This window comes from Podarcis raffonei, chromosome Z, assembly GCF_027172205.1.
Source record: "Podarcis raffonei isolate rPodRaf1 chromosome Z, rPodRaf1.pri, whole genome shotgun sequence".
Taxonomy (NCBI): domain Eukaryota; kingdom Metazoa; phylum Chordata; class Lepidosauria; order Squamata; family Lacertidae; genus Podarcis; species Podarcis raffonei.
The window spans coordinates 13,448,010-13,466,821 of record NC_070621.1 but is presented as its reverse complement, the minus strand read 5'-3'; the positions used below and the strand labels follow the sequence as shown (position 1 = coordinate 13,466,821).

Below are 18,812 nucleotides of genomic sequence, written 5' to 3'. Positions count from 1 at the left end.
GAAGCAGACTGGCCCTTTCCTCCCTAATGGAGCAATGCACAGCAAGCCAGGCTTAATTCTGCTATTAGTGTGAGACTTGTACGTTGCTCAATGAACCAATGGTGTAGCTGGCATTACTGCAACTGTAGTGGGCATCAGTTTTGATACCACATATTTTAAAAATGAATAGTTTTTTTGCAGTTCTCCCCTTAATTCTAATTTACATTCAACAGTCTACTTACTATAAGATAGCTCTGGTATTTTAACTGTAAATGATAATAAATTATATTTGGTGAGGCCAATGCTTCCACATTAAAAATAAGTCCTCCCATAACAATAATAATGGACTCCCAAGAATTATTTTCAGGAACAGTGCTTTTAGAGCAGGATTATCCCATTGTTAAGTAGATTGTGTCACTTCAATCAATTCAGTGGTCAGGAAGACATACCTTGAAGGGCTTTACTGAATAGGCAGCTTACCTAGTTGAAAGTTTATTGTCTGCTATGTAGCAAAACGCCTATACAGCCATTTTGTGCAGAGAAAGAGAATGAGCCTCCACATTTTATAAACTCTTTATTTAAACAAAAAGATGACCAGTGTTTGCTGCCTGCTTCCTCAGTCTCTTTAATATCTATCCATGATAGGCCTAGATTCACAAGCTATACATGTCAACTTCCAAACAATCCAGTAAAATTGTTCCGCTGAGTAGCATTTCCAAAAACAACGAAAACGAAAACCACCAACACTTGGGGCTTGCATAAATTCTTCCTGCTCTGCTTGCATGACTGTGTCCACAAGATTTGGTATGTGTGTGATGTATCCCTTATAGTTTTCCAACACAGCAGCTGGCAAAACTGCGGTGCTCTTCTGGCTTTCTACATTCCTTGCTTGCTCGTCCAGACCTCTGAGATGACTCAAGCATCAATGAAAAGAAAGCAGGAACTTCTTGAAGATACCCCAGAGTTTCCACTTAGTTCCAATCCTTTGGTGTCTTGCTCCTTTTAAGAGCTGAAATGTTTTGCGAAGAGTGAATACTTCAAGTTTTTTTTTTTAACTTTTCTTAAACATTTTGTTGCTTAATAAATGTGTGGAAGAAATGTTCTCACCAGCTTTCCTTCCACTTGCAACGCCGTCCTAGCGCACGAAGTTCTTGGGGAAGAGCTGAAAGAGTTTGCCTTCCTGGGTCGGCTCGAAGCCGTACTTCTCCAGCTGCTGCAGGCTGAAGGTACCGTCCTTGACGTCCTTCTCGATCTTGGAGGCGACCGTCTGCTGGAAGAGGGCGCGGGCCGTGAGGGGCTGCTCGCTGCCGGCGGGGGCCCGGTAGGAAACGTAAGGCTTAAGCTTGAAGCCGCTCAGGTCCGGCACCACCAGGCGCGGCACCTTCTCCGGCACCAGCTTAAACTTCCGGTTGCATGTTAGGTAGCCCAAGGGGTGCGCGCCGCGGCTCTTGTAGAAAGTGCGCGGGCCCCGCTTGCTCGTCCAGGCGGCCGTGCGGTCTGCGCCGCGCACCAGGCCCCGCGTCACTTCGCTCAACAGCCCCATGGATAGATAGGCAGGTGCTTGCAAAGGAGAAATGAAAGTACCTGAGCCTCGTTGATCTCTTGCCTACTTTCCCTCACAGCACTACTCCCCCTTCTCTCAGGCACACATCAATGCCGCTCGTTCTCATTGGCTAATAAGCGCATAGCCAATCGCTGTCTTCCATATTTTCATTTCACCAATTAGGGGGTCGGAGGGGAGGTCCAATTCTCTAACAGATTATTGGAGGGGAGGCTCGGGACCAATCAGAGTCAACATTTACTTAAAAGGGTCTCGGCCTGGAAGTTTCTTGGAAGGAGGGGACGCACAAGGATTACAACCTTAAGGATGATCGCCATTTTGATTGGCCAACGTGATTGCTCTACTTGGGCTGATGGGAAATGTAGTCCAAAAAATGTCAGAGAGCGCCCAAGCTTGGGAAAGGTAACTAGTGTAGTACGAAACTTTCTGAACGGAAATGACGTTAAAACCCCCAAACGGAAGTAACCCCACTTGACCTCCGCTGTGAACTTTGCCCCTTGACACCGCCCCCGCCCGCAGGGCTCTCTCCTCAGGGAAAAGAACCGTTAGCGCCTCCTCCCCTTTTACCCCCCACCTTTCCATTCTCCCCTCCCCGGAGGCTGCTTTGGCTGCCTGTGGAGACCTGCCATGGAGAGCGATGACATCTGCTCCTCCCCTCCGCAGGTACGTGGCCTCCTCTCTCAGCGCGGCGCCCTTGTACGCGCTTCGTTTCCCTTCCCAGGCTTTCTCGCCCCCCTCCGCACCCGCACGGCTTTAAAGGGCTCCCTTGAGAGAGCGGAGGGGGGCAGCCGTCGTCGAGGTTGTGGTGGTTGTTATGTAGGAGCGTTGGACCGGGGAAAATCTGCGTTCAAATCCTCACTCAGCCGTAGCCGCTCAATTGGGTTTCCTTTGGCCAGTCGTTCTCTTTTAGCCTACCTCACAGGGTTGTTGTGGGGATAAAGTGTGCATGTGTTTGTTGGCTGAAAGGTGAGGGGAGATCACTACTCATGGAAGTTACGTTGTTGTTGTTCCGTTTATATCCTGCTTATTTCACAATATTTGTTTGTAGTAAAACAATATTATTACCAGTAAAACATTTAAAATGACTGTTTAAAAGCATTGAAAAGATAATTGAAAACCATGATGTTAAAAGGCAGATATCATTCCCTTCCTTTCAAGGAGTCCACGGTGACAGACACATCAGCCTATTATATAAGCAATTAAACATTCTAAAAACAGTTAAAAACACTCTCTGAACTAGTTATGTTTGGGTTGCTATGAATAACATCATTCAGGCATAGTATCACTCAGCCATAGGCATTTTTGCACATATTTTAAACTCCTCCTGAAAGTTAGTTACAAGGGAGACAGATGCACCTCACCACAGAGGGCATTCCACAAATGGGGAACTGCCACAGAGAAGGCCCTGCTATGGATGAATGCCAACCAGGCAGTCTCAGCTTTACATATGTGGCAAAAATTTTTTTTGAAAAGGGCATGGGGTTCCGCGAAAAATGACTTTGGCAATCCCACCTGCCATTGAACCCAAAACAGTATACAATTTTGGCTTTAGGCAAGATCGCTGGAACGAACTCTTATGTAAGCTGCAGGCTTACTATACTATTGTATACAGTTTTCAAATTCAGAGGCTATGTGCTACTTAATGCAAGTTATTGAAGAGAAGCAGGAGAGGAAGTTGCCATCAGGTCCTCCTTTAAGATTTTCCTGGAGGCAAGCGCCCTAACTTAGTGCTATAGAATGTGTGTTATATCCAATATTGCTTCTGTTCAGAATAGGTTCATTGAAATTGATGGGCATGACTAATATTGATTTCAGTGGGTTCACTCTGAGTGGCTAGTTACAACCTTGTTGTTTGTATGCAGAAGGTCTTAGGTTCAATCCTTGGAATTTCTATTTAGGCTGAGAAAGCCTTTGGTCTGAAACCCCAGAGATCTGTTGCCACTTGGTGTAGGCACTACTGAGCTGGGTTGACAGATGGCCTGACCTGGTGTAAGGAAGCTTTTCATGTCTCTGTGGACTTTAGATCTGATTCATGATTCTCTTAGGTCCTTAAAGGGTGGCTCTATCAGCTGCCATTAGCCATGATTGCTAAATAAACGTCCATGTTTCATGATGGTCTAATGTGGAGTAGTTCAACTCAGAGTACTTGATCCTGGGGAGAATATTGCATTCAATCCTTGCTTGTGAACGTCATTGAAGGCATTTGTATGGTCTCTGTTAGAAGAAAGCTGGTGTTCTAGTTGAAATTTGGATCTCATACAGCCAGAAAGTTGTCACTTCCCAGGGAGTTGTTGTTTATTTCTATAACACCGCTTAATATACCAATTCATTTGCAATTATATCACTTATCCTGAGGCATCCACACTTGGCTGCCCATTCACCATTGTGAGAGCATAGAGAGTAACCCCTGTCTTCCATTCTCACATTTGAATACTGTCCAGAGGCATTTCTGCTGTCTAGGTGTCTTAGAGCAGGGATAGGGAACCTGTGGTTCTCCAGATGTTGTTAAACTCTTAACTCCCACTAGCCCCTATCAGTATGGCCAATGGTCAGGGATGATGTGGGCAATAGGCCCAACATAATTGGAGGGCCACAGCTTCGCCATCCCTTGCTTATTGGTTTCACTGTTGATACCCCTATTTTGGTTCTTGTTCCCCTCTTGCTTCCACCCAACTTTCAGATGGTCCTAATCTTTTTGCTCTTGTATTTTAATATGTCAAATGTCCCATGTTTCATCTGTTAGGGACTACTTTTGTTTACACTGAAAATGCTCCCCCTATGCTGTATGAACCTGCTTCTGATGTGTATCACATACGAACCTAAAACTGAAGTTTGCTTTCTAACTGTCTTGGTGTGGTGGCCAGAATGTCTTGCCATCCACGAAAGTGGAACTCATAACTTTGCTTACTGATGGTTAGCTTACTCATGTTACTCAAAAAACTGTACTTGCCCCTTTAGTGCTCTTTGGAATTGTCTTTGAGAATGCCTCTGACTGGCCAATCTCTTACCTTTTTCATATTCCTCCTCAAACCCCACTTCTTCTGTGAATAATTTGGTATTTACCTACTAGTAAATACTATGTCTTATGCTTGCTAAACCTAAGTAACTTCAATATTTGCTTATTCTTCCCTCGTATACATGTAACTGGAATAATTGCCTATTCTTCCCTGGTTCAACGCTGCTTCCATTTTCCCCTCCCCCCTTGCCTCTGTTGTCTTCTTTGTGTGACTTTACAGATTTGTAAGCCCTTTAGGGCAGGGACCTGATATCTTACATTTAATAAAGTGCCATGCACAGAGGTGATACTGTATGATAATAAAACATACAAATGAATGAACCTAATGGTGTGAGTGTGTTTTCTGAGTGTTATCTTTTAGATCCAACTTACTGTTTGAGGAATATATGGTTTCTAAATAAACATCCTGATATATAAAATCTTGAGGCTTTTCTCCCACCCCCACCTGCTGCTTGCCATCTTTTATATGAACAACTTGAAGCTATTCACTCTGTGTTTAGTACTATACACATTGAGGGTTAGTGTGTGTATATTTACCATGCTAATTTGTACCAAGTCTTTGGGTGGGTCCAAAATAGCTATTTAGACCTTGTCCCAGGTCTCCATGCTGGAAGGGAAGGAGAGAACATCTTAAACTCGCTGACCTCCTTGTTCCAGAATCCAATCACTTCTTCATTTTTGATGAGGCATCCTTGGTATAGATCATAGCATAATAATAATACCACAGTGACTGTTCTAAACTCCAAGACAGCTGAGTACCAGCCATCATTATTATTTTTTTCATCCTGGCTCCAGCATGAGAGGGGGACAACATCATTTAAGGCAGATGGTTCCCTTCTCTCCCTCCCTAACACAACATTAAAGCAACTATGAAAGCATTAGCACAGGGTCTGATTTTCCAACTACTTGGATTCTTTTACTCTCAGGAAATGGCTCTAGTTCTCTTTAACTAGAGAGCTCAACCAACATGTGCTTTGTAAACTCTCATTTAGACACATCTCTGGGGGATGGGGAGCTGTTGCCTTCAATCTGTGTTATACCCTTGGTGTTCTTGTCCTTTAGGTCAACTCCTCAAGTTTAGACCTAAGAACGCAAGTTCTTCAGTTCGTACAAGATCGAATGCAGACTACTATGGTAACGTTTGAGCCTGTGTGTTTGTTTAATTTGGATGCTTCTGAAAGGCACCAAAGAGCTTAACTGGGTCTTGATCTGGCTTCAGATTTCTTTTATGCAGTGTCTTGCACTCCCCATTTTTCATGCCATCTTACGTATTAAGGTAGCTATGTTGCTTTTGTGTCTCCTCAGTGGTGTAGTGGTGGGTGGTGCCCATTGGAACTGGTAGAGCAGAAGGCAAGGAGCCCAATAGTAGGTGGAGCCAGAGCCAATGAGACACAGAACCAGCCAATTCTAGTTTTGTCCTTCTCCTCCTGAATTGGTTCTAAAAGGGCAACACTGAGACTTAGGAGGATGAGATAGCTGACAGGCAGTGCCATCCCCTGGACTGGTTGTAAGTAAGAAGGCAGGACACATGAGGGCTGTCTGGGCAGACTGAGGTTCATGAGGCTGTGCCTCATTTGCTCTAATGGAGCAGCCTTTACTATGGTAACCTAATCAGAAGTTTTTTTATGGGAAAGCTGAGGAGTGTTATAACTTACTCTTTTTTTTGTGGCCCACATTGTAACTGGGCTTGGTGGCCAACTCAAAACGTTTAAGTCATGACATTCTACCAAGAGGAGGCTTGTGTGCGGCCTTCAAGCTGGGGCTTTCAAAATGTAGCACAGGGTCAGGGACAGTCCCCTGAATCACATTCAGAACTAACCTAAGAAAATTGCTGGATCAGACCAAAGGCCCATTAGGTCAGGATTCTATTCTCATGGTGTTCAGATGCCTGTGGGAAGCCCGCAAGCAGCATATGGGTAGCAGTGCCCTCCTGCTGCAGTGTACCCCAATCATAAATATTTAGAGGCATACTGCTTCTGATCATGGTGGTGACACACAACCATCTTGGCTAAATATGTCTAATCTTAAGAACATTACATGAGTCTGCAGCCGGAATAGGCCATTGGTCTGTCTAGTCCAACATCCTGTTCTTCCAGTGGCCAGCCAGATGCCTGTGGGAAATCCCACAAGCAGGACCTGAGGAAAAGAGCAATCTCACCTTCTGCTGTTCAGTGTTCAGAAGCATACTGCCTCTTACCGTGGAGGCAGAACATACCCACCATGGCTAGTAGCCATTGATAGAATTATCCTCCATGAATTTGTCCAAACCTTTTTTAAAGCCATCCAAGTTTGTGGCCTTTGCTGCTTCCAGCAGGAGCACACTTCATAGTTTAATTATACATTGCACAAAGAAGTACTTTCTTGTATCTGCCCAGAATGTCCTAACATTCATCTTTATTGGATGTCCACGAGTTATAGTGTTATGAGAGGAGAGAAAAATTCTCTGTCCCCTCTTAAAGCTATCTCAAATTGGCAACCTGTGGTTATGAAGGCCATAATTTCACACTGTGTGAAGGAGTGCTTCTTTTTTCCTGTCCTGAGTAAACCAACATCCCTGCCCTGCCCTCCAGTTTCAAGGCTGAGGAGGATGGTTGAAACTTGTCACACTCACAAAAGCACAACAGCACAGTCAATTCTGACAGTCAGTTATGAAATGGTATTTAGAGGGGAACCGCAAAACTCAAGATGACAAAACAATAAATATAGGGTTGTATCCAATAATGGCCTAAGTGTCGCATGTCACTGGCATTTGATCCCCAGAAGGTTGCCCAATAGGAAATGCAACCCTCTGGATGAAAAATGTTATCCACCATGTTTTAGAAAGACAGATGTGTAAATGACCCTGGCACCTCTCTTGATGAAGGATGGTTTAGAAATCACACTTTAAATAAATGGAACAAATAATAATTAGTTGTTTGGTTGACTTTGCCAGCTGCAACAGATGTTTTCCTCCCCAGAAACGTTGTGTTCCTAGTACGGCTTGAGGAAAGGGCTTAGGTGGAGAAGAATGTCAATGCCTAAGACTCCCCTTGTCTCTTCTTCCCACAGTTAACTGGAATAATCATTGGTGCAACAGTTGCCCTGCTGCTCATTGGGATCGTTGTGTATTTTGTTTACAGGAAGGTGAAGCAATCAAGTAAGTTGGATCACTTTGGTTGAGAGCTGACGTGCTGTCATAGAATTTGGGGGGTTCGTGTGCAGTGTGATCCCATATTAATGCTCAAAAGAGCATGTCAATAAAGCACGGAGCTCCACCACCCACTTGTTGAGTAAGTGTGGGATTGAGTCCAGCTTCTCTTCAGGCCAGAGGAGGTTTCAGTGTTCCCCTCCAGTGCTTTTTATCTATTCAAGATGTGCAGCTAACAAAAACATGCTGTGAATTCTTACTATAGGGGTAACATAAAAAAGCAAACAGCATACTACTACTTCTTACTTTCTTGTCTTCTTATCTACTCTCCCTTTAAGATAAAAAATAGGGGTGGGGAACTTGTAGCCCTCCAGATGTTGTTGAACTACAACTCCCATCATCCCTGACCCTTAGCCATCCTGGCTGGGGCTGCTAGGATTTGGAGTTCATACCTCTGGTGGTAGCATTAGAAACCATCCTATTAGGAGCATGCCCTGGAAGTGAGCTTTCATCATAAACTCTGGAAACGTGGTGGTAGGGTCTGGCCTCATTGGGCACCTGGAGCTTGGCTCATGACTCCTCCATGCTGGTCCTCCTGCCTCTTTGCTTTGCTGATGGCACCTGTTTACCTGCCCTTCTCTGAGCATGTAGGTGGTGACAAGAGCGAGGAAACAGCACCCTCCATGTGCCTTGGTCTCTCCATCTGGGCAGTTTTATGGATTGGGTCCAGAGGAAATAAGCAAGCAAATAGGCGGTAATGACAGTGGTGAGGAGGATGTCTATTGAGGGCATCTTGTCAGAAGCCCCCCCCCCCCAAATGTTGGAGCCTACAAACATCTCAAAACATAAATGGGCCTCCCAACATTCTGCCCCAGGGGGAGGGGTTAGAGTGTATTGGCCTGACATCTCTCTCCATCAAGGGCAGTGGCTTAGCTGTACAGGGGTAAGTGGGCAAGCTGCGCTTGTGTGTTATAGGCTCTCACTCTTCACAAAGGGACTACAGGATGATGAGCCTTCTCTCTTTCAGAGCAACCTCAGCCACATGTGCCTCAGTACAGGTTCCGTAAGAGAGACAAAGTTATGTTCTACGGCCGCAAGATCATGCGCAAGGTAAAGGTTGCTGGTGACCAGCTGGAGGCTAACAGCAAGCTCAGACTGATGATGCTCTTGTCTTGACATGGGGCTGGCCTTGGCTGGGTTCATCATGCATGTTTCTGTCCCTGCTCCATATCTCTTCTAGAGGTAAAAAAATGCTGAAAGATTGGCTTTGTGTCTGTGTGCTGTCCTGGTGAATTGCACTTTGCTCTCCATTGACTCTGCTATAATACTTCTGCAAACAGTCTAGCACCCAGCCCTGTAAAGTGCTTTTCTGTAGGACACCTCTGAAAGGAGGGTGGGGAGAGTCTTTTGAGTTTATGTTCAGCCCTTGTAACTTAACTAGGGAAAGCATCACAGAGAACTCTTAGAATTATGAAGGGGAGGGAGTTTGTAGTTGCTAAGTAACCATCAACATTATTAATCTGATTGCACACATACAGTGGCACAGGGGAGAATACAGGAGGATCGTGCACAGACATGTATCCCTGGGATTCCCATGAGTTCCCAGGCCCTCTGAATGCAGAATGTGATGGAACTCAAATTGGCAGCTAGAGGGAATGACGGCTGCTTCAACTACTAAATCCCCCAAGTTGTTAAATCTGGGAGCTCAGCAGTCAACCATGAAGCACTTCTGAAATCCACATCAGTGTTTCTATTGGTAGATCTTTTTTTATTAGGGCAGAATGAGCCTGGGAAAATAGGTTAGTAGATCTGCCATGGCAGCCTGCTTTCATTTGCAGTACACATGGCACTCCAATAGATGGTGCTCAATATATTGCCATTGTTGCAGTTCCAAGCAGATGCCCTTGGTTGTGAAAGGACCCCCTTCGCAGGTAACAGTTTGCCAACATGCTGCTGAAATATCTATCAATAATACACATGAAGGAGAAATGTCCTCTAATACTGGAAACTCAGTTGTGCCTCCAAAGCCATGGATAGAGAGCATTGGGAGGAACATGTCAAAATCAAACACACTGCAAATATAATGCCTTAATCAACCTTGGTCAGCCTGGTACTCTCCAGAGGTTTTGGATTACAACTCCCAGCAGCCACAGCATTCACCAGGGAGTTATTTCTTGAATTATCACAGCTATAAAACTTTTACCATTCCGTCGCTGGGCTTCTCATTCTTTGAAGAAGGGCTGTACCTCAGTGGTAGAGCATCTACCTTGCATGCATGAGGCCCCAGTTCAATCCTTAGCGGCATCTCCAGCTAGGATTTGGGTAAGACTTCCTGCCCGAAACCCTGGGGAGTTGTAGCCAAGTCAGTATAGACAATACTGAGCAAGCTCTACCAGTAGTCTGGCAGCTTCCTATGTTCATTCTTCCAGTTTGCTCCACCATCTCTTCTTTCTGCAGTTTTCTGCCATCTCCTTTTCCCTCTTTCTGTTATAACTTGGACCAGGTTTTGCATATCTCAGTTAGGTCCATTCCTTTTAGTGAGTCTACTCTGAGTAGAATTGAGTTGCATGCATTTCTTTGTCTGGAACTTTAGATCAAGGAAATGTCCTGTTTTCTGTTTTTTGCTTACCACCATTGTTTCAGTCCTTTCTTTATTTGTACCAGGGACAAGCAGAGGCTCTAATGCCTTGGGGTTGACTCCAATTAAGTTCTACTTGTGGTAGACACATTAAAATGAATGGATCTTAGTTAGACCTACTTAGGGTAGATTTATTGAAACTAACACTGAATAGAACCCGTGGTAAAATCCCAGCTTGGTTGCCTTTTTCCTGTATGTTCCTCTGTGGGTTGAGATCTCTTTCCTTCAGGAAACCTTTCTTCTTTTCCAGGTTACAACTCTACCAAACTCTCTGGTTGGAAACACTGTCCCTCGGCAGCGGATGCGGAAGAGGGCCAAAGTATTGTCCTTGGCCAAGAGGTATTGGGGGATGCAGGGACCTGTGGGTTGTGTGAGTTTAAATGGGGAGGAAGAAAATGAAGGGACCTCAACAGGGACCTCTTTCCCCCAATGGCCTTGTTGTGAGGTGAACCAGTTCTGCTTTATTCCCTATAGGATCCTGCGGTTCAAGAAGGAGTCCCCCACCCTGCAGCCGAAGGAGCCTCCACCCTCTCTGCTCGAGGCAGATTTAACGGAGTTTGACGTGAAGAATTCCCACTTGCCCTCCGAAGTCCTTTACATGCTTAAAAATGTCAGGTAAGGGCAAACGTGATGAGAGAACTGGGCTGGTGGGGGCTGAAGAGAAGCAACTTCCCTACCATTAAAGAGTTTGCAGAAAGATTGGATTTGACATGTCCTCAGTTTGAGGAGAATAAGGATTGACACACCGGGACCATTTAACCAGCTTGCCATGCTTACTAGCAATGAGCAGGCCAGCCCCTCTAAGAAGTTCATTAGTGAGGCACAGTGGCAGCAATGTCTGCATCTTAACCCCTTGCATTTGGTTTTCTCCTTCTAAAAATAGGCTTTGGGTTGCTCTCTAACTTAGACTAATAGAGTCCGCCGGTGAATCCTTCTGCTGTTGCCCCTGTTACAGGCAACTCTGTTTGCACAGGGGTTGTGATTTGGGTCATCACACATGTTGGCAAAGCATGTGCAAGCCTGCCCCACCCTTCCCTGCCCTGTACTGTCCCTGCCCTCTTCTGGGGGTTAAAAATAGTGCACGCATTGGCCGTCACTCGCCAATCAAAACACATGCAAAATGGTCACCACCTGTACTTTCAAAGTAGCAGCTGTGGCAACCTCCTGTAGCAGTGAGTTTCCCCCTCTATGGACTCATTGCTGTTTTAGGCCAGGAGCAGGATGTCTGGTGCGCAAGCTCCTTCTCATCTTTTTCCCTGCAGGGTCCTTGGCCACTTTGAGAAGCCTCTCTTCCTGGAGCTCTGCAAGCATATGGTTTTTGTCCAGCTGCACGAAGGGGAGTACATCTTCCGCCCGGGGCAGCTGGACAACAGCATCTACGTGGTGCAGGATGGAAAGCTGGAAGTCTGCATTCAAGAAAGTGTAAGGATAGCTGACAGGTCATCAACATACATGGCCAAACTGCCAGTTAACACAGTATCGAGCAGTAAAACATATAAGATAAGGAGCAAATAATAACAAAGTCCCCTCTTTGCTTGGCAGAGTCAGAGTAGACACTACTGGGCTGTGGCAGGTGGAGGCATGCTCTGACCTAGTGTAAAGAAACTTCTAATTTTTCTGTTGAGAGGCCCGCTAGCTGTATGATCGGTAGCTACCAAAGTTCTGCCTGTCTTGGTTTTGATCTCATATAACCCTTGTTTTAAAAGGGTTTTAAAACCAGCTGCACTGGTTGCTAGTTCATTTCCAGGCCCAATTCAAGGTATGTAGGTTAGTGTTTAAAGCCCTAAATGACTCAGGCCCCAAATACCTAAAAGGCCGCCTTCTTCCCTACAGACCCTCTCAGGTGATAAGATCAACAGGGGTTACTCCCTTAGTTGCTCTTTAGTTTTGGCCTGCAAGAGGGTATTCTCTGTGGCAGCCTTCCCACAGAGATGTACCTGGCACCTTCATTATATAGCTTTTGGCAAAGACTAATAAGAATGAGGCGTCTTCCCATCCTTGGGGTGGTGGTTATGCCTCCTAGATCCTGCAGAGTGTGGGTGGTGGGAGCCAGTCCCATAAGCGTATGCCAAGCTGAGCTTTGTGTTGAAAGTTGCCTCAGACACAGAGTTTGTGTCTGCCTTATTTCTTCTGCTTTTTTATTACTTGCTTTTCAAGGCCAGTCACTCCCAGAGACACACACAGAGGTCTTTGAACTTAGCTTGTAATTGTGTAGCTGAAATGTGGTCTCATTATTCTCCCCCCCCCCCCATCCACAATAGGATGGCACAGAGGTGGTGGTCAAAGAAGTCTTGGCGGGAGACAGTGTCCACAGCCTCCTCAGCATATTGGATGTCATCACGGTAAGCCAAAGCCCATGACTCTGGCTCTTGGATGTCTTTATCCTTTGATACAAAGGTGGGGAACTATAGGCCCAGGAGGTGAATATGGCCTTCTAAATCTCTCTGGTTCTGGGGACTGTTTCAGGCCACATCCCTCACCAGCCTTGTGTTACCCTCTCCTTGAGTGCCTTTGCCTGATCATGCTTTTCATTTGCTTGCATGGAGTCTAGAGAGGGGTGTGTTTGTGAGTGAACTTTAGGCTTGTAGAATCCCCCCTTTTTTTCTTCTTCCTCCTCCTCCTCCTCCTAGATCACTTAGGAGGTTTATTTTGACTTTGTGTGTTAATTTGCAAAAAATGTTAGACAGCTGAATGTTTTTCTTGCCTAGATGTAGTCATTGGGTCATTTGTGGCTCCTTTTCGACTTGAAAGGGAGAACATGTACCCAGTTTCTTTAATTGTTTGCATTTTCCCTTCATAAATTTGCCACAAAGCAAGCCTCTACTCACCATAGGCAAGTGATGCTCTTCCAGACTACATCACATAGCCCAAATGTCTGCCTGGTGTGTTTAAGATAAGTTCATTACTCTAAGCAGCCCTCTGCAAGCCAGAATCTTTCGCCTCTTTCTCCCTTTGGAGCTGCCAGCAGGGCTTAAAAACTAAGCCTCCCAAGTTCCTGCCCTGGGTTGTGCTTTAAAAACAACAACAAAAAAAACCTTCTGTAATTAAGAATCGATCAGCCAGTTGGGAGCTGAGCAGTATTACTCAGCTGGATTACTTTTTGTTTCCCTCCACTAGCTGTAGGAAGAATGTGCTGTGAAGAGAGTTTTTTTCTTGGTGTGGGGTGTGATGCTAGGGGATTCAGGGGTTAGATGCTAGGAAGGTCTGATGATAGTGGGGGCAGAAAGGAGAGAGGGCTTACAAATAAGTACAAAGGAAGTTGCTTTCAAGTAGTGCCCGCTGATTACAGTTTTTGGGTTGGGGAAGGGATGTTGCTATTATTTGTATTGTTATTCTGTTCCTTATTAATTTATATACTGTTTATATACCAAAATGGCTTCTAAGCAGGTTTTTAAAAAAAAAAATCTATGGTATCAATTAAAATACATGATAACAATTCCATTGGGGGCACTAAAACTTCCTTAATTTAACATACACAAGAAAACAAACTATTTAAAAAGTTTGTTTGTTTCTTTATGGCATTTATATCCCATCTTTTCCCTTCAAGAATCTCAAGGTGGTACACGTGGTTCTCTCCCTCCTCATTTAATCCCCACAACAGCCCTGTATCTCCCAGGTCCTATTCTGACACTCTGACCATTGCACAACACCAGCTCTCAAAATCCATTCCTCGATACATAAACTCCACATGGACTGGTGGCAGCCCTCTAGAGTTTCAGGCAAGGGCATTTCCCAGCCCTACCTGGAGATCCCATTGGGGATTGAACCTGGGACCTTCTGCATGCAAAGCAGATCCTGTACCACTGAGCTATGACCCCTCCCCAGTTATTTCAATAATGATAATTATGATAACAACAATTAAAGGTAAAGGGACCTCTGACCGTTAAGTCCAGTTGCACTGGACTGATCGCTGTTCGCACATGCGCAGGAGTGGCGATTGCCGTTCATACATGCGCAGAAGCAGGCAATCGCCACCCGTGCACAACGGCGCCTCTCCCAGCGACCTGTTTCGACCTCTGGACAGACCTCCGGAATGGATTATGGTCACAAATAGAGGTTCCACTGTATTTCCTTTTTGTCAATAATTGTAATGTATATTTTATGTTATTTGTAAATGTTTTATTTACAATTAAGCAGCATGTACATTTTTGCAATAAATAAAAATACAAAATTACTGCATAAATATTTATTAACATTTAAATGGTACTGAACCTGTTTCCCAGATTTACCAAAGTGTTAAGTGGAATACTCGTTAAGGGAATACTTCATTTTAATTAGAGTTCTCTCAAATTCCTGGAAGGGCAAAGCGTAAACTTTTACATGAAATGTCTTCCTTGTTAGGGTCATCCTGCCCCATATAAAACAGTTTCTGCTCGGGCGGCGATGCCTTCGACGATCTTGCGCCTCCCAGCCAATGCATTCCAGGACGTCTTCCAGAAATATCCTGAGACCCTTGTTAGAGTTGTGCAGGTGAGGCTGGTGCTGTTACGGGAGGGAGTCCTCTTAGCTTTAAGGCAGGTATGAGGAATTTTTGGCCTTCCCATCATTGTTGCTTAATTGCTGCTCCCATCAACCCCAGCAAACATAGCCAATAGCCAGGGGTGATGGGAATTGTACTTTATTAACATTTGAAGGGCCACAGGTTTTCCACACCTGCTTTAGAACAATGGGTGTGGAAATGGCCTGAGAGTGAGGCAGGGTGTCTGCCATAGGTGTCCGGATTGGAGGCAACGGCACAAAGATGTACTGTATTTTTCTGTGTATAAGATGCCCCAATGTATAAGACACCCCCTGTTTTTGGGGACTCCAATTTAAGAAAATGGGGGGAGATGGCCCAGAGTTGTTCAACTTTGGGGGGGGAGGGTTGCCCAGAGTTGTTGAGGCTTTTGGGGGGAGGGTTGCACAGAGTTGCACGCTAAGGGTCTGCCCGATCGCCACCAACAGCCGGCAAACACATGCACAATTGCCACAGCAGAAGCCAATCCACAGCAGCCCTTGCTGCAGCCACCAATCACCAACCCAATTGCCGCTGACAACTTCCTGCTCATGGCTGCAACCATTCACCCGTCCCCACTCTGCACTATCCGTGTATAAGACGAGCCCCAATTTTGAAGATTATTTTAAAGTAAAAAACCATCGTCTTATACACAGAAAAGTACGGCAAGTTCCTTGGGAAGTTCTATCCCCTTTTCCTCTTGGGGGCAGGGAGGTGAGATATGAAAATGCCCCTGTGCTCTTCTGAGCATCCATCTCAATTCCTCTCTCCAGGAACAGACTTTGAACCTAACTATAGTCAGGGTTCTCCTTGAGTCCAGGTGTGGCTAACCATTTGTCTGTATTTGATCCTCCTGCTCTTAGATAATCATGGTGAGGCTCCAAAGAGTGACCTTCCTGGCGTTGCACAACTACCTTGGACTGACTACTGAACTCTTCAGCTCTGTAAGTGAAGACTGCTCAATTAGAAGCAAAGAGAATTATATACTTCCAGTTAGGCAAACACCAGCTTAGTCTCATTTTTTGTACTGAGACCCAGCATGATTCAGTGGTTGTTATTTGTTTGTTTAAAGCATTTTTATGTCAAACCAGCTCCTGAAAGAGCTTGCCTAAAATAAGTGCAGTCAAGACTGTGCCTGCCCACAAACTTGCATTTTAAAATACACAATGCAAAAAGAAAATCGGTGCTGGGGGTGGGATGGGGAGGATAAGAAGCAAACTTGGAATCTGTTCTTAGAATTAGTGTTGGACTCGGGTGGAAGAGACTTGGGTTCTAATCACACTGTGACCCTGGAGACCTTATTTCTCTACCTAGTCTACTTCACAAAGCTTTTATGGGGATAAAATAGTACCATCACCACCACCCAGAGGACGTTAAGGAAATAAGGAGAGCCTTGCTGGATCAGAGCAATGTTCCAGCTCATCCAGCATTCTGCTTCCTGCAATGGTCAGCAGGAAGCCTCTGAGAAGTCCACAAGCAGTGCAGGAAAGCAACAGCCGTTCTCAGTTTTGCACCCTGGCAACTGAATACTACATGAATTTTTCTTGGTCCTCAAGCCCATGGTCATCTTGAATTCTTATGGCTGTGAGTTCCATAGATTAATTCTTCCTTGTGTGAATAAGTCCTTTGTCTTGTCCATCCAGAACCTGCTACCAAACAATTTCATTGTCTGATGATGCCAGGTTCTGGCATCCTAAGGAAGAATGCAACTTTACACTTCACATGACATGTGCTTTTAGGAAATGCCGGTCATGTCCCCCCTTACATTTCCCAACTCACTGGGGGTGAAACTCAAATGCAAGCAACAAACCAATGTAGAGACTTGTGCTAGGAAAAAGGTCTCATAGGAAATGTTAATGAGCCATTTTCTTCCATTAGTGAGCTACAGAGCCCATGATGACTCCTATATTCCTTTAATCCAGGGGTGGCATACCTTCTGCATGTGCTCTCCTCCTTGGCCTAGTTTCATGCAAGTGGAGAAAAGCTCCACTTCAAGCAATCATTTCAGACCCCTGGCAAGAATGATCTGCTTCTTCCCCTGGCAGCAAATTGGGCAGGGCAGGTGAGGGAGGGAGGGAGGGAGGGAGAGAGAGAGAGAGAGAGAGAGAGAGAGAGAGAGAGAGAGAGAAGGCCGTGGTTCCCCCTCCATCACCAGCAAGCAGATTACCTCCAAGGGACCCTGGCCCACGAGAGACTCCCACCCCCCAATTTGTGTTACAGTAGCTTTGGCCGAATCTGCTGCTTAGCCCAGAGAGTGATGTAGACACCCATTCCTCTGAGCACAGGCCATCAACGCCTGTGGGACATCCTACTGATGTGAGATGAGGAGATACATTTTCCATAATAGTTTTCAGTAGTAGCATTGAGTTTAGGAACACAGCACAAGAGTCCATTAGGTGCAGTAATGTCTATACTGACCACCAGGAGCAGCAGCTCTATGGCATTTCAGACCAGGAGTCTCTCTCCAGGGGTTGAGCCTGGAACCTTTTGCATGCAAAGCAGGTGCTCTATCCCTAAGCTATTGGACTGTGGTGCTTTCTGATTTGAATGGTACCTTCTTGGGTCTCTGCATTCTGCCCCTGATAGGAGAGCCAGGCCATCCCACTGGTGTCAGTTGCAAGCGTGACCTCTGGGGCAAATGCCGGCAGAGCAGTGAAGAGGCAGATGTCCAATCTGTCAGAGGAGGACCGGCTGGAGAAGCTGGAGAAAACAGGTTCTGCAGAGACGGGTAAGGATTACCTAAGTGGGAATTGCTCTTGGGAACAACCTTGAGGGACATGGTTTTTCAGCTCTGTGTCAGCAAATACTCCTTTCTAAATTGGGGGTGTGGAACCTTAGGCTTGGGGCCTGGGGTCATTCAAGCCTCTTTATCTGCCCCTCAGGACTCTTTTCAGGTCAGGCTCCTCCCCTCATGCCACCTCTCTTCACCAGCCTTCCTTCATGCCCTCCTTGAGCTGCAATGTGTCCTTGAGCTCTGATGTTAATGTGCCAACTTCCTGGGGCCTTGGTTGCCAGAGCACCCACAAATTTCCCCATGAAGGGGCTGAACACCCACAAATTTCAGTCCCAGGGCCATGCATGCTGCGTGGCACCCACGGCCTCAGGCACCCACGGTCACAGGGCTAAGCTGGCACTCCTGGCTCTGATAATGCCTCTTGTTTGCCTTGCTAGAGAACAGATTGTGTGTGTAGAAACTAGCCTACTATAAAAAAGGTAAAATTGAAAGTTGCTGTTCTGCCCACTTTGTCTCTGGCCCTACCCACTGCTGGCATGTGGCCCTCAGACGTTTTCCCCAGAAGGTAATATGACCCTCAGGCTGAAAAATGTTCCAATTCCTCAGTGGTAGCAATTAAAACCATTCTGTTAGGAGCAGGCCCTGGGAGTGTTCTTCCACCATAGACTAGGGAAGGGTGGAGCCAAGGATAGGCATCATCCGGCACCTTCCGAGAACTGTGCTTTGGTAGGGGCTCCACATGTGACTCTTCTGTGACTCTTAGTTCAAATTGCAAAAAGCAATTTGTTAGTATATTGTCTATTGTTGTGTTCTGTATTGCAGATGCAGGGAGGCCTTCCATATCTGAGAACCCTCTCAAAAGGAGCTTGTCCTTGACATCATCCTCTGGATATTCTGAAGGTGAGTGTGAACCATTGAGGGGGAAACAGCGGGTGTGGGGAGCTTCACCATGGCACTGAATGCCCCCTAAGTTCACTTCTTTTTAAAGAATTAAGATTTTACTATTTTGTCATATTACTAAGCAACAAGATACAGTATAGAACAAAATATACACATTTTCTGTAGATTTGAGGTTGGCTTGTATAGGAGTTCAAATTGCTTAATTTGTCACATTTCCAGGTTCATGGCAGTTCCAGTTCCCACATAGAATCACAGCAACCAAAGACCTTTGCAGTGCAGAGGAGCCCCACCTTCTCCTTTTTTGCAATGAGCATAATAAAAATCTACCAGTTCACAAACCATGTGCCTTTTAGTTTCATCCC

The 18,812-nt window shown here is 45.5% G+C and overlaps 2 protein-coding genes across 6 annotated transcripts in view; one reads left to right on the top strand and one right to left on the bottom strand.

Moving 5' to 3' along the window:
* Positions 1 to 533: 533 nt before the first annotated feature.
* Positions 534 to 1,852, bottom strand: MRPL41 (mitochondrial ribosomal protein L41). Its single transcript, XM_053373233.1, has one exon. The coding sequence runs from the start codon at positions 1,520 to 1,522 to the stop codon at positions 1,115 to 1,117; it is 408 nt and encodes a 135-aa protein (XP_053229208.1). The 5' UTR covers positions 1,523 to 1,852; the 3' UTR covers positions 534 to 1,114.
* Positions 1,853 to 2,009: 157 nt separating this feature from the next.
* The window catches only part of PNPLA7 (patatin like phospholipase domain containing 7), a 96,931-nt gene continuing 80,128 nt past the window's right edge, over positions 2,010 to 18,812 (top strand). For 4 of the 5 annotated variants that reach the window (XM_053373231.1, XM_053373229.1, XM_053373227.1 and 1 more), the window contains exons 1-12: positions 2,010 to 2,203; positions 5,619 to 5,690; positions 7,605 to 7,692; positions 8,711 to 8,793; positions 10,572 to 10,660; positions 10,796 to 10,936; positions 11,584 to 11,743; positions 12,583 to 12,663; positions 14,663 to 14,791; positions 15,680 to 15,760; positions 17,403 to 17,544; positions 18,373 to 18,450. In XM_053373231.1, coding sequence (XP_053229206.1) covers positions 2,168 to 2,203; positions 5,619 to 5,690; positions 7,605 to 7,692; positions 8,711 to 8,793; positions 10,572 to 10,660; positions 10,796 to 10,936; positions 11,584 to 11,743; positions 12,583 to 12,663; positions 14,663 to 14,791; positions 15,680 to 15,760; positions 17,403 to 17,544; positions 18,373 to 18,450 — 1,180 coding nt within the window. In that variant the 5' untranslated portion in view covers positions 2,010 to 2,167. The remainder of the gene's footprint in view (positions 2,204 to 5,618; positions 5,691 to 7,604; positions 7,693 to 8,710; positions 8,794 to 10,571; positions 10,661 to 10,795; positions 10,937 to 11,583; positions 11,744 to 12,582; positions 12,664 to 14,662; positions 14,792 to 15,679; positions 15,761 to 17,402; positions 17,545 to 18,372; positions 18,451 to 18,812) is intronic. The other variant, XM_053373230.1, reaches the window with a different exon arrangement.